This window comes from Cynocephalus volans, chromosome 4 (assembly GCF_027409185.1).
Source record: "Cynocephalus volans isolate mCynVol1 chromosome 4, mCynVol1.pri, whole genome shotgun sequence".
NCBI lineage: Eukaryota > Metazoa > Chordata > Mammalia > Dermoptera > Cynocephalidae > Cynocephalus > Cynocephalus volans.
Window position 1 is genome coordinate 126725096 of NC_084463.1, and position 13887 is coordinate 126738982.

The 13887-nt window shown below is 36.8% G+C and overlaps 1 protein-coding gene across 1 annotated transcript in view; it reads right to left on the reverse strand.

Moving 5' to 3' along the window:
• The window catches only part of LGR4 (leucine rich repeat containing G protein-coupled receptor 4), a 102127-nt gene that overhangs the window by 47799 nt on the left and 40441 nt on the right, over nucleotides 1-13887 (reverse strand). Inside the window, exon 2 of the mRNA XM_063093666.1 lies at nucleotides 5475-5546. Within this exon, the coding sequence (XP_062949736.1) occupies nucleotides 5475-5546 (72 nt within the window). The remainder of the gene's footprint in view (nucleotides 1-5474; nucleotides 5547-13887) is intronic.

The window sequence follows — 13887 nt, forward strand, 5'->3', positions numbered from 1 at the left end:
ACTGCAGGTATTTAAGAGAATACCCTAGTGTTTCTGGAATAAACACTACAATACTTAGAGATAAAAGGGCTTTGTGTTTACAACTTACTCTCAAATGGTTCAGAAGAAAACGTGCATATATTTTATGTATGTGTGGGGAGAGAGAGAGAGAGAGAGAGACTGTCAGTATTTGGGGAATCTAAGCAAAGAGTATAAGAGAAATTCCTTATGCTTGCAACATTTTAAAAGTCTGAAATTATCTTGGTATAAAATGGGATATATATTATATATGCAGAATGTTTTTATTTATGTTTTATATACATGTTATTATATATGGATTGAATTATAAATATATATGGATTGAACAGCTGAATTTGATATGTTATTTGTACACACAAATATATAATTCAACTACTTAAAACTATTTAATTTTTTTTTTTTTTTTTGTCGTTTTTTCGTGACCGGCACTCAGCCAGTGAGTGCACCGGCCAGTCCTATATGGGATCCGAACCCGCGGCGGGAGCGTCGCCGCGCTCCCAGCGCAGCACTCTACCAAGTGCGCCACGGGCTCGGCTCTAAAACTATTTAATTTTGACCCACCCTATTTGCATTTGATTTTAAACCTCCCTGTTCAAATTGCTTACCAGTCTGCTTTTGTAAAGTAGTGCCACCTTTTAGAATTAATTGCCCTACACATGAAACAAAATGACAAGTCATCTTGAATTAGTACTCAGAGACCTAAGTTTCACTTCAGCATTTTGAAGTCGTCCAAAGTCAAATTATGTTTTGAAATGAATGGAATTATCCTAGTCACAGAGTGTGTATTAAACAATAACTGTCCAAGTGCCAGCCAGACCTGGCAGCGGCTTCTACTGCTGTTGCCACATCAAAGAAACATCCGCCTGGATTTTTCAGTGATAGCCTATGGAAAAGTAGTTGCATATTCCTTCTGCTGTTTCTAATGAAATCATTTTTACGACTCCAAATTTCAGCCATTCCCCAAATGGCTACTAGTGCCCTAACAAGTCTAAAGAAGAGCCAAAAACATTTGTGCAGCATCTCATCAGGCAACAGATTTTGTCAATACTAAATGAATGTTTTCCAAAAATTCTGGCTTTCCTTTTACCTTGCTAACAGACACCTGTATTGCCTGTATTGGCCCACTCCAGCTCCTGTCCCCGAGGCAAGCCAATTTTCCTCCAAACATTTCAAGAAAAGAGAAAGACAGCAATGTTTCAGATGATAAGTGAAATTTACCTTACCTCACGTGGACAACAGCACTTTATGATCACAAAGAACTTTTACATAAATTATCTGATTTTCCCTTTACAGTAGTCCTCTGAGGAGTCCCATTTTAAAGATTAGAAAAGTGCGGGACAAAAATCAAAGAGACTTTTCTAAGATTTCAGTACCTTGCATGTATTTAGTGGAGAGCCAGAACCTATGTGTTTGTATTTCCAGAGAGAGGGGAAGCAGAAAATCACTGGGTGGCAAACTTTATGAGCTATAAACTTTTCGAAAGTAGTTTAAATGTGAAAATAAAACAATTGGCAACAATTAGTATCTAAAGTACACTTCACTGAAAAAGTTGGATGGAATATTTCCCTGAGAATAAATACACATCGCTCAGTATTTCATAAAGGACAAAGCTCTAGAGGCCTGACTTCAAGTCCCAGCAAGACAACACATCCGGCATGGGAACTTACCATCTTCGACTCAGCCTCCACCTTCGTAAAACTGACATTCCTCACAGAGTTTTGGGAACGGACTTCTGTACACTGTAAAACTCTATATACATGCTATTAACCATCATATCTTTATAAAACTGAGTTCTTCGAGCCCCAAACAGATCATCTCACTGTGTTCCCAGCACTCAGTAAATGGCAAAAATCCTAGTCTCCTCCCTATTGCTTACTCTGATATTAAGTCAAAGTCCCTTCGTAATCTGGCCTCGGCTCCTGATATTTCTCTATATTACCTTTCAATCCTGTCATACACTTTACGTGTCCTAACACTTCTTAAATTTCTACCACCAGGCCTTTGCACATGCTCTGAAGTTCTTCCTGGGGCACCCTTACTACCCATCCTCATCTGGCTAATTCCTACATGTCCTTCAAGACTCAGTGGAAGCTATTCTGGGAAGCCGTTCCCAAATCCTATGGTCTCATGCAAATACTTTGCTTTAAGCTTCCAGTGACCCAGCATACACTTCTTCACCATGATGCACCAAGTGTTAGTTTCATCTTTCCCTCTAGATCAATGCTTTCCAATAGAACTTTCTGCAATGATGGAAATAGTCTATATCTGACTTGTCTAATACAGCATAAATGTGGCTGATTCAACTAAGGAACTGAATTTTAAATTTTATGTAATTTTAATTACTCTAAATACAAATGTAAAGAGCTACCCGTGGCTAGTGGCTATAGTACTGGACAGCACAGCTCTGAAGAGACTATCCACTTTGAAGACGGAACCATGCTTGTGTCTTTGTCCTAGCACTTACCATAGGACCTGGCATCGACTAGGATTCAGTGCTTGTTGAAAGGATAACTGAATGTGCAAATATCTATAAACACTTCTTAACGTATTGTTGGGAAATGATTCTACCCAATACTCCAAGCACTGTAGATCACCATATCAAATTTGGCCAAACCCAGTCACATCTCATAAAGCACACCTCATTAAATAACATGGAAAAAACCCTCAGCAAATCATTCATTTCTCCTTAGGGCATGAAGCTTCACAATCACTCTTAAATAAATGACTTCCAGATGACTTCTGGACAAACGGTTACACTGTTTATGAAATATTACAATAGTCATGGCAGCATCGTTTTGGAATGTCAAAATCAACTACAGTGTTTTATAAAGAAAAAACATAGGCTTTTTACCATGTTTATATTAACACGGAAAATAAATTCTCTTGAATGCCTAATATATTGCCAGGATATAAAACACTATTTTGAAGGATTCTTTAAAAATAACATTCAGCTCTCCTAACTGAATTCATTTTTGAAATCCCATACAGTATTTGGAGAAGGTGTACCAACTTGATTTGACCGGCTTCATTACTGCAATAGCAGAATATGAAGAGAACATGACCTAGCTACAAAGAACTAGCAGTCAAATTCAATTTTGGTTCCAATTAAAACTCTCGGTTGACAGAATTCATGAGGTTGACATATGCTTGGTCATTTGAGATTTTAAGAAATCCAAGATGTGAACTTCACAAAGCAGAGATTAACTAGGTTTGACTCCACATCCAGGTCTTCACTAAAAAGTCCCTCAAGGTATAACTGGCAATCAAAGGCCTCAACAAAGGTGGTCTGCACACAACGCCCCGTCCAGAACAAGGGGAGCTTCTCCATTTCTTGTCTGGGCATCACACATCCCACAAAGGTTACACAATGGCTGAACAGCCACTTGTTAATGTCCTTTCATCGCATAATTACTTCTGTAAAGAGAGACTAATCCGAAAGTCTAAAACTATATGTGAAATAAAAAGGAGGAGGTAAAACACCTTAAAGCTTGACGAGGGCGGTGGAGGTGGAGGCTTCAAATGCATAATTCACTCCTTTTTAACTCAATTTAAAATTTTAATTAAAAATGATTAATTATTATAAAATTATTAATGTTCATTATAGAAGAAAATATAGAAGGCAAAAATAAAATAAAACATGCAATTAATCCTTTTCCCTAAAGATAACATTTGGTATATGAAAGGACGAGTCGACATCAGTTGAAGATCCACCGGAGAGAGCTCGTTTATTAGGCAGCACACACACATATATATAGGGCTTTAAGGGAAAGCTGATTGGTTTAAAATACAATCCCTATTTAGCATACCGCATGGGGCTTGGGGGGGAGCTGATTGGCATGCGATTCGCGCAGGCGGGAAGGAGAATGCGGAAGAGAAGGGCAACTAGCGCCATGATGGGATGCGGCCCGAGAAGGGCTCATGTGATCAGGGTGTGATCCCTTGGGGCATTTGGGTTCTTACAGTATATATTCTACTTCTTTTTTTTTCTTATGCACTTTTATTTTGGTTTGTTTGTTTAGCAGCTGGCCAGTATGGGGATCTGATCATTGACCTTGGTGTTATAACACTGTACTCTAACCAACGGAGCTAACTGACCAGACTCTTATGCATTTTTAAAATAGTAAGATAAATACTAGCTAGCATTTACATAACTCACTCTGTTTCATGCACTGTCCTAGGCATTTAACATATATTAATTCATTCTGTCTTCACCAGAATGCTATGAGGAGGAACTATTACTATCTGTACCTTATAGACAAAGAAACTGAGCAGAGGGGGTTAAGTAATTTGACCTAGTTTGCAAACTTTTAAGTGGCAAACAATCTCCATTCAATTTTTGCTCTGGGAGCATTATGTTCAACTTAGTAGTGTGGGAAGAAACATTTCTCCTTAACTTTATTAAATACTTATCTGCTACTTCAATACTTTTTCAGAAGAAGAAGCATAATATGTATATCTTATTTGACTCTTATTCCCCATTCTAGGGAAGGGGTCAAGCTAAGATAGAAGACATTCACTGACTGGGATCCAATACTCAAACAGCTGGGCCATATGACACAATCTGTAAGATGAATTTAGTTTCCTCTAGGGCTATACCTCTTTGATGTTCTTAGTATCAAACTGTCACCTTCCTACCTCCACATATTACATAATCCATTAGCTTAGCCTTTAAAAGCCTATATTAACTTGATTCAAATCTGATTTTATTTTTCACCTGGGTGCTTAAAATATACTATATGGTTCCTATTCCTTTAAAATATATTCCTTTAAAAGTGCCTACTTTGATCACGGACTTCAAAAAAGTGTGGAGAGCACAACAAAATGGAGGCTAAAACAAATAGAAAACATGTTTCTGTAATGCAAACTGTTAAACTGGAAATGTGAGATGCAACTAACAAGTTCAGAAACTCTCTTAATGAAAAGGTGCTCTCAGAGACCCAGAGGATGGTCCATGCCTTCACTCCAACCTTCAAAGGTCATCAGCAAAAGTCCGTAGGGACCTACACTCAGTTTTCTGTTGGTTTGCTGTAGATGTTGTCTGTTGCACCATGACCTTGAAACACCTTGTGTTATTTTTTATGATTCTGTTACCCATAGAGCAACCACTTTGGCAATAATGGTAATTATACAGCAGCCTTGTTATCTCAGGATAACACTGTAATTAACTTGTGTCACTGCAGCATTCATGGTTATAATAACTGTAGCAAAAAAAGTCCTGTGGAAGTAGCATGTTTTAGTTCTGGCTTTCAAAAATAACTTCAGCAATTTCACTGCTTAAAAAATCAAGTTAGTTTTCCCCCCAAAATATAATTTCCTCTGCACAAATCCCACTGAAACTAAGCTCTCTGAATGTCCCCTAACAGGAATCATTAGACTATTTCTGTAGCAAAAGCTTCCAAAGAGAATGGGGGAGGGGTGAAACCACATGCACATACATTTCTCAAAGCAATACTTACAGCTCTTCTAGAAAAGGAAAGTTCTTAAATGCATCTTCTGGTAATTGAGTAATGTTGTTCATACTGATATCCCTGGAAAACATTAAAGTTGAGAATACTGTTATCTAAGTGATATTACGCTTAAAGCATTTAATCTAACAAAAAACTAATTAGATGCTGAAATTTTGTAAAGAAGCAAGAAAAATGAGGATGGACGACTTACAGAAGAATAGTCATAATTTGTCTTTACAATGCAATTCTCAGTAAACATAGAACAGTTAAATCTTTTATTACAAATTATGTCTCATAATTTAGAAATATGCCCGGATCCTATGTTTTCCTTCTTTAAGTATCCTTGGAAAAAAATGTCTCAAACTATCTACAATGAGTAGGCAAGTGTGGCTTCCCAGTGCTCTGGCATTCAAAGTGCCAGATCTGCAGATGAGGGTGGCTTCTGGAGTCACTGTCAAGGACAATAAAAGCATGTCCTAGCTCTAACCTAGTCATATTTTCTTCAAAACCTACAAGTCCTCCAGGTAAAAGTTGTAAGTGGATTTCATTTTTAGCCTATGAACAGAGCAGGCTAGAAACAAGTGCATACACGATAGGTATGCAGTCCATTTCCAATTTTCCCTTAGAGCGTCAGCAGAAAGGAGAGAACTCACTCAACGATGTAACTCCACAATTAACTAGTTCAAACAGCTAAAAAACACTTTATTAGCCATTCCCCTCTTCCTTGGCAGCTGCCTTTTGAATTGGCTTTCTTTTCTATACTCCACTTGATATCAACGCCGTGAAAGGCAGGTTAAGGCAGCCTCCTCCAGGGAAGGTCCCAGCACGCATTTGGTCAGTGGAGTGCCCCCTGGAGTGCCCCCCCCCACCCCCGCGCTCCTCTGTCTCTTATCTGTTGCTTAATTCTGTGGCTGAGCCCTCAGGTCTCTCCTCTCTAGAAATTGCCATGAAAGATCATGAGTATGCCATTCCCATTAGGAGATAGACATATTAGTATACGGAAACAGAAGAAAAACCAAGCACACCAAAGTCCCCTAACAACACCACCACTATGCTATTTTCTTTTAAAGAAGGTGACACCTTCAGTACCAAGCTAGGTGAGTCCCTTCTCCTCATCTTTCCTCTCACTAAAATTTATAAATGAAATTTGCATCCCTAGCCTTTCTCAAGGCAGGTCTGGAAAACTTTTCTGGCTTGGAAATAACAGGAACAACAGAAGCAAAGACGGCAGGAGTAGCAGCTAACACGTGAATGCTCGTCACATGATAAGACTGCACATAGAATCTCACTTTACAAACAGGGAAACTGAGGCTTACTGAGGTAAAATAAACTTCCCAACACCATTCCATAAGCGGTGTATTAGGAAATGTAAACTCCGGAGCCCATGATCTTAACTGCAAACTATGAGCCTTCTTAAGTATTATTTGAATACTGTTACTTCTCTCCAGTGGAAGTCCAGATATAAAGCAAACCCTTGAGTCCTAAACCAAGGTTAAAAAGTAGGAAGAAGAATATCCCCAAGACCTTGGCAAAATCATCAATAAATCCTAGGAACAGTACTTCACCTTTACAATTGAAAAAAAGGGAGAACTCTGAATAGCTTTAGCAATTGAGGAACCAAAGTTCACACACATTCCTTAGAGCAAAAAACTTCCATTTAGATGAATCTTATAACCATAGAAACTCACATGCATTCAAAATTTTTATATCAATAAAAACAACTCAAATTGTACTAGAGATAACATAAGAAAAACAAAATTAATATACTTCTCCAGGAATTATTTTTAAACCCAGGTGCCAATACTACTTTAGTCAGCGATCATTATCCCTGGGGTAGGGGAGAGGGAACCCTTAGTTTTTTATAAACGCCCTAGCAATATATTAGAGAAATAGCACCAAAATAGGGGTCAGAAGAAAAGGCTAACTCCTGGCACTGCATGATCCTGGGCCTCAGTCTGCTCATCTGTAAAATGAAGGAGTTAAACTGACTGGTCGGGTGACTTCCTGGCCTGACATGATACACTCCTATGATTCACCTTTTTCTGTAGTTTTTTCATGGAGAGGCCCACCCTCGCTGATTAAAACACATGAGGTTCATTTTATGGAATGTTTCTGAAAAATTTACCATAACGCAAAATGTAAAGGCTATTAGTTTGTCTTTATAAAACTACTGAGTCACTCCCGCTAGAAACACATTTGGCCTTAACCCATAAATTCATTCTTAAGAATACAACAAAATTTGTAATCATATTGAAAGGCAAAATAATAATCTGATATGAGTAAACAGTGATTCTGTAAAATATCACATAGTTTTGGTGCTTGTTAGTCATTCCAATAAAAAGTGAAAGACAACAATAATTTATTGCTTTACAAAATTAGGTACTCCATAGTTTCCTGTAACCTAGGCACACTTGAATTCAGGTAAGTAGCATATTAACAGAACAACTGATTAATTGCATCATCAGAAAAAGGTCTGGAGAGAACTGATTAATTGCCTCACCAGAAAAAGACACACATAATTAGAGACAATTTACACTACACTGTTCTCTGCATTCCAATTTTTAAAAACACACACATATACACTTCTCTCGTTTTTTCCCCTAAGAGTAACAAGACAAAACAGGTAGTTTTGCTGTGAGCTGTAAATGCAATTAGTGGGACTCCACATTTACAAACTACTATACATTAAACACATGGTGAGGTTTCCTTTCAACGCTTCAGATTCAGGAGCAACACTTTCAAATTTTTCTGAATTCCACACACCCAGAAAGGTTCTCTCTTTATAGGTGTTTTCCCTCATACTTTCTGGGCTTCAGTTACAAGACATTTATGAATAAAGTGAAAAAGGGGAGGGGAAGGGGAAGCTACAAGATGTTATCTCCAGAGAAGCTCTGGAAACATGTGGTTACAGAATATAAAGTGGGTGGGTACTCATTTAAAATAATGAGGGCTAATGGTGATAAACAACCTAGACAGTCCTAAGAGTAGATTCTAGACCTGACATCACCAACACCCACAAGAGAATCCAAAGTACATAAACTTTATAAATAAGAGGTTAGAAACGATGCTGGGGATGAGGAGTTAAATTGTTAACAATTTACAAATGAAAGCCCTATGTCAATAATTACAAATATATGAGATTCATAAGGCATATACATTATTAAAAAATATAACTAAAAGAAACCTGTTTAAAGATTTCTTGGCTACAAGATGCTCCTACAGATCAGTGCCTTCAAATTCATATGAGCAATGCAATCTTACTATTAACATCAGTAATTAAACTCAGTGAGATTCGCCATCCTGGGTTCCTACCAAGAAATAAATATAACATAGAAGATAAAAAAAAAAAAAATTATACAACAAGGTCAGAGAACCACCAACTCACAAACATCTCTGAAGGGCAATTTCAAGAGAGCTGATGGCCTTACTTGGAGCTAGCCTTGAGTAGCCGAAAGTGTACAGGCTTTGGAGACAGACCAAGGTTTACCTACGGATTCACTAACACTAGCTGTGTGATCTTTATCAAGCTGCTCATCATTTCTGAGTCCTGGATTCTTCATTTGTAGAATGGAGGCAGTAATAACTGAACTTTGTAGATTGCTGTGAAGATCAGAAAATGTCAAGTCACTTAAAATAAGCTCAACAAGAAATAGCTATTATCTTATCATCATGTATGTTTTTGCTGCTCCTGGAGGAGGCCACGCATCTCACTGTCCTTGGTGACCTTAGCAGAAAGAACTCACTTTTATAGAAGAGAATGCTGCAGAAGACCTAGAACCTGGAGTTGTTCCTAAATACAAAACTAAACTCTAGACCTCCAGAAGTCAAACTTGTTAAGCTGAAGAGCCCTCTGAGCCCTCTAATAGTTCATTTAAAAAGTAAATAAATAAAAGTTGAGAACCAGATATTGAGAGTCATGCACTCTTAAATAAAAAGAAATTGTATTTTTACAGGAAATTTTTAGATGGATAAGGAAAGACAAGCTCCATTCTCAAAAAGATTATGATGATGTTGAGCAGTTCAATGATAATGCTGGAGACAGAACCCAAAACTTTCATTTAGAAGGATGGAAGAGGGAGTAAGAAGATGCTTGAATCTATCTTTTCTGTATATATTTGTTTTCATCATAGATTTATTTATAATTAGGTCTCTCATACACCAACTGGAACAGTAGAAGTCAACACAACATACTACTCCCAACTTTTTACCAGAGATCAGAAATAGAAAATCACATCAGCTAACTAGAAAAAGAAAAATGAAAACTCTAATACTAGCAGTCACTTATTTCAAAACTAAAATTTAATGGGTGCAATTGTTTAATTGAAACTCCAAATCTCCCCAGTGGTTTAACTCTCATCTTTTTTCCCCCATAAAGTTCACTAGTGCTAAAGTATCTACAGAGTAAAGAAGAATATCATGTTTCAACAAGGAACCTTTTAAAATCCCTGTAAAATGCTCCCTAAGCAAGCCTAACCTGTTTGCTGGTGGCAAGTGTGTACCACAGTGGACTCTGCCATCGCACCCTCACCGGGTCTGGGCCTTCTGCCACAGGATTATTTAATTTCAAATATATTGTGATTGACCCAGTGTTATCTAAATGCGAATAAACCCTCCTATTTGTATTAGATAAAACTGTACTGCCACTGCCATACTGTTGATTATATCTCAAATATTACCTGGTAGTTTTAAAAAGTCACTAAATTACATACAGTTTCTAAGAACACAGGGTTCTCTAATTGTGTTCTCTGGAGGGAGAAAATGGTAGTGATGTCCTTAAACTCATAAAACACATGTTGATAATGATTAAGAACAAATACTCTCCCAGTGACTTTTCCAGGGTCTTTGGTAATCAACCAGAAATTTCAGGCAGTCTCTAGTTAACAGATATCTACAGTATAACGAAAACAAAAAAACGAGAACTGTGAGAAATGCCTACAGCGGAACAAATTTGAAGGGAAGTCTTCTCAAAGGGAAGGCTTTTTTCTCTCTCTTTCATTCACAAGTAGTACAGACACACATATCAGCAAAATTCTAGTCAGCTTATTAGGAGTTTAATTTCCATATTTTGGAGCAAGTAATCTCTTTTTCTCCTGACCTGTTTACAATAATAAAAGTAACCTTATGTTAATTGTTTTTTAAAACTTGAAATACAGAGAAAACCAGCCACCATATCAATACCCACAGACAACCACTGCCATATTTCATGGATATCATTACAGATTTTTTTCTATGTATGGTAGATATTTTTATAAATATGAAATTATATTGTTATCATTTTGAACATGTTCATCTTTTGACACCTAAGATTCTTCATTTGCAAAATGAAAAAAAACTTATCTGAAAATATCTTTAATGAAGGTGTAAATATTAAACTCTAATCTATATCAATGCTACTTTTGGCAGATAATACATCCATTTTGACTTGGGAGCATTTCTGCTACTGAAAGCCACTATGCCAAAAGGAAAATGAGGTTAATTGAGAGTTTTCCTTTACAAGAGAAAAGGAGATACCCTATTATCCATTTAACAATATTTACGAAGTACCATTATCCACATATGTGAGACTTTCATGTCAAAAGAGATACTGACAGTTACTTTTTGTATTAAAATCCATCAGTCCACTCACTCTACTCTTAATTTGCTATTGCTGTTTAAGATATTGCTGCAATAGTCAATTAAATCTAACTTTTTAAATACTGCATTATTGCATTTTGAAAACAATAAGAACTACATATCCATGAATTTACTCCTTTTTACACTGTAGAAATGAGGCCAAACAGTGTGCATGCCATTTTACTAAGATTTTGCTCCAGAGATATTTTTCTGAACCTACATGTTTTAGTACTATGAGAATCCAACTAGATGTCACAGTAAGCATCCTTCTAAATGTCTTCTGCATCATTTCTACTACAAACAGTTTTGGACAGCAGGATAAACTGACTCCACACTATCTGGCATCTTTCCTTGTGTTTCGAGTACCAAGGCTCAAGTACCAAGTGCTTCCCAGAAGAAGGAATCCAAAACTTGCTTCTCTGCAGCCTTGGAATCCTTAGGAGGACAACTGCCATGACAACCATACTGACAATTAAAAATAAATGTTATCAGAGTTATCAACATGTAAAGTCAATATCTATTTAAGGTACCTTGAACACCCTAGTATATGAGGGTACTTCATTAAATTCATGGAAAGATTCGTATTATCTTTTAATCCTATTTTCCCATGGGCTTTTAAAAGTACACTTGTATGATCTGCCTAACAATGCATAAAGGTTATGGAAAATGATAGCTTCAAATCTATAAAAAAAAAATAATAAAAATAAAGACTTTTTGCTACAGATGAAGGATGTTTAAATTTTATGATCATCTGCCTTCATGGATTAAACCTCTATTTTGGCACCTTTTAGAATTTTTCCATTAAAGACTTTCGAAGCTGTACTGTCATTGCTGAAAAAATGAAGACACAAAACAGACTGGGAGGAAACAGTTGCAAAATTCATATCAGATAATGGATTTGTATTATATTATAGAAAGAACTCTCAAAATCAATAATAAGAAAGCAAGCCCAACTTTAAAATGGACAAAAATTTGAACAGATACTTCGTCAAAGAAGATACACAAATGGCAAAGAAGCACATAAAAGATGGCCCACATTATTTAGGAAATGCAAATTAAACCACAACGAGATACCACACAACTATTAGAATGGCTAAAATTTTAGAAAGTAGTAGTTGACAATACCAAATGTTCACAATGATGTAGAGCAACTGGAACTCTTATACACTGCTGATGAAAATGCAAAATGAAACAACTGCTCTGGAAAACAGTTTGGTAGTTTCTTATACAATTAAACTTACACTTAATTGCTATATGACACAGCAATCCTAGGTATAGATACTATAATTGCAGAAAACTGGAAACAACCTCAATTTCCAACCTGATATCCTTCCTGAATATCCCGAATGGATAAAGAAACTTTGGTAAAACTATACAATGGAATATTATCCAGCAAAAAAAAAAAAAAAAATAGGAACAGACTACTGATATAATCAACAACATGGATGAATCTCAACTACCTTATGCTAAGTCAAAGCAGCCAGATGCAAAAGGCTACATATTATACGATTTCATGTATATGGCATTCTGTAGAAGGTGAACTTACAGACACAGATCAGTAGTGGCCAATGGCTGGGGGTGGGGGGAGTGGAGGGGAAGGGTTGGCTGCAAAGGAACACAAGAGAACTTTCTGAGATGATAGAAATGTTCTATATCTTGATTTTGATGGCAGTTACATGATTATACAATTTTTCAAAACTCTTAGAATTGTATATTAAAAAGTATGAATTTTACTATATATAAATTAAGCCTCAATAGCTGTGTTGCCTTTTTACAAATAAGAGCATATATGATCCTACCTTCTTACATTTCCTGCACAGGAAAAAAATAATTCATCATATGTCTAGAGGTCCTCTCTTCAAACCCTACCCCAAACCAAAAAAATGCAATGCACAGCACTGGCTTGAGAATCAGGAAACTTGGGGCTCTTTTTTTGTTTTGCCTTTTTTATTTCTGCTATTAACTCACAGCAGGACATTGGGCCCAGCCTCTCTTTACTGAGCACCTATTAGGTTTGTGCCTGGGTGCTGGGATGAGTGAGGCATAGTCTCTATCCTCAAGATCTTTCTGAGGCTGTGGGAGAGATGACAAAACAAGTAAATACTATGATACTTGTGGCCCGGCAGGGGGAGATGATCAAATAAGACTTGGAGCTCAAGAAAGGCTTCAGCTGGTGGGGCTCCTGTGCTGACGCAGAAAGGTCTTACTCTACAGAGAGCGTTATTTCGATCTGTGGTCTCACTTATGAGGTTGGCAACGTTTCTCAGTACAGACACAATTCCATGCTAAACAGGGCCATTCTTCATTACTTAAGACAATCCTGCTCACTAGGGCATTTGCCATGCCTGTGCCCAGTGCACTAATCTAGTGCAACCGAAAATACTCCCAAACACTTCTAACCTTCCCTTAGGAAACTGGTAACACGAAGAGAGACATGAAATCTATTTAGAGGGTGGCAAACAATATTTTTTAAAAGAAAAATAATTGAATAGCTAATATAAAAGTTAAGTATATCACATGTAAAAATAATAGGTATTGTTTGATGACAATTATTTAGATTTTTATATCCATTATATATATGATATACACACATATATACTCATATACACACACACTTACATGTGCTCATGATATAAAACGTAGTCCACATTGCGTTAATAGTAAAAAAGAAAAAAAAAAGAAACACTGAAAGCCTCTGAGCTTGATAACTTGTATCTTGGGGGTGAAGGGATGCCTCTCAGGTAGAGAAAAAGCACATTCAAATGAGATAAAACCATCAAGAAATTAGAGAATTACAAGCAGTATGGTC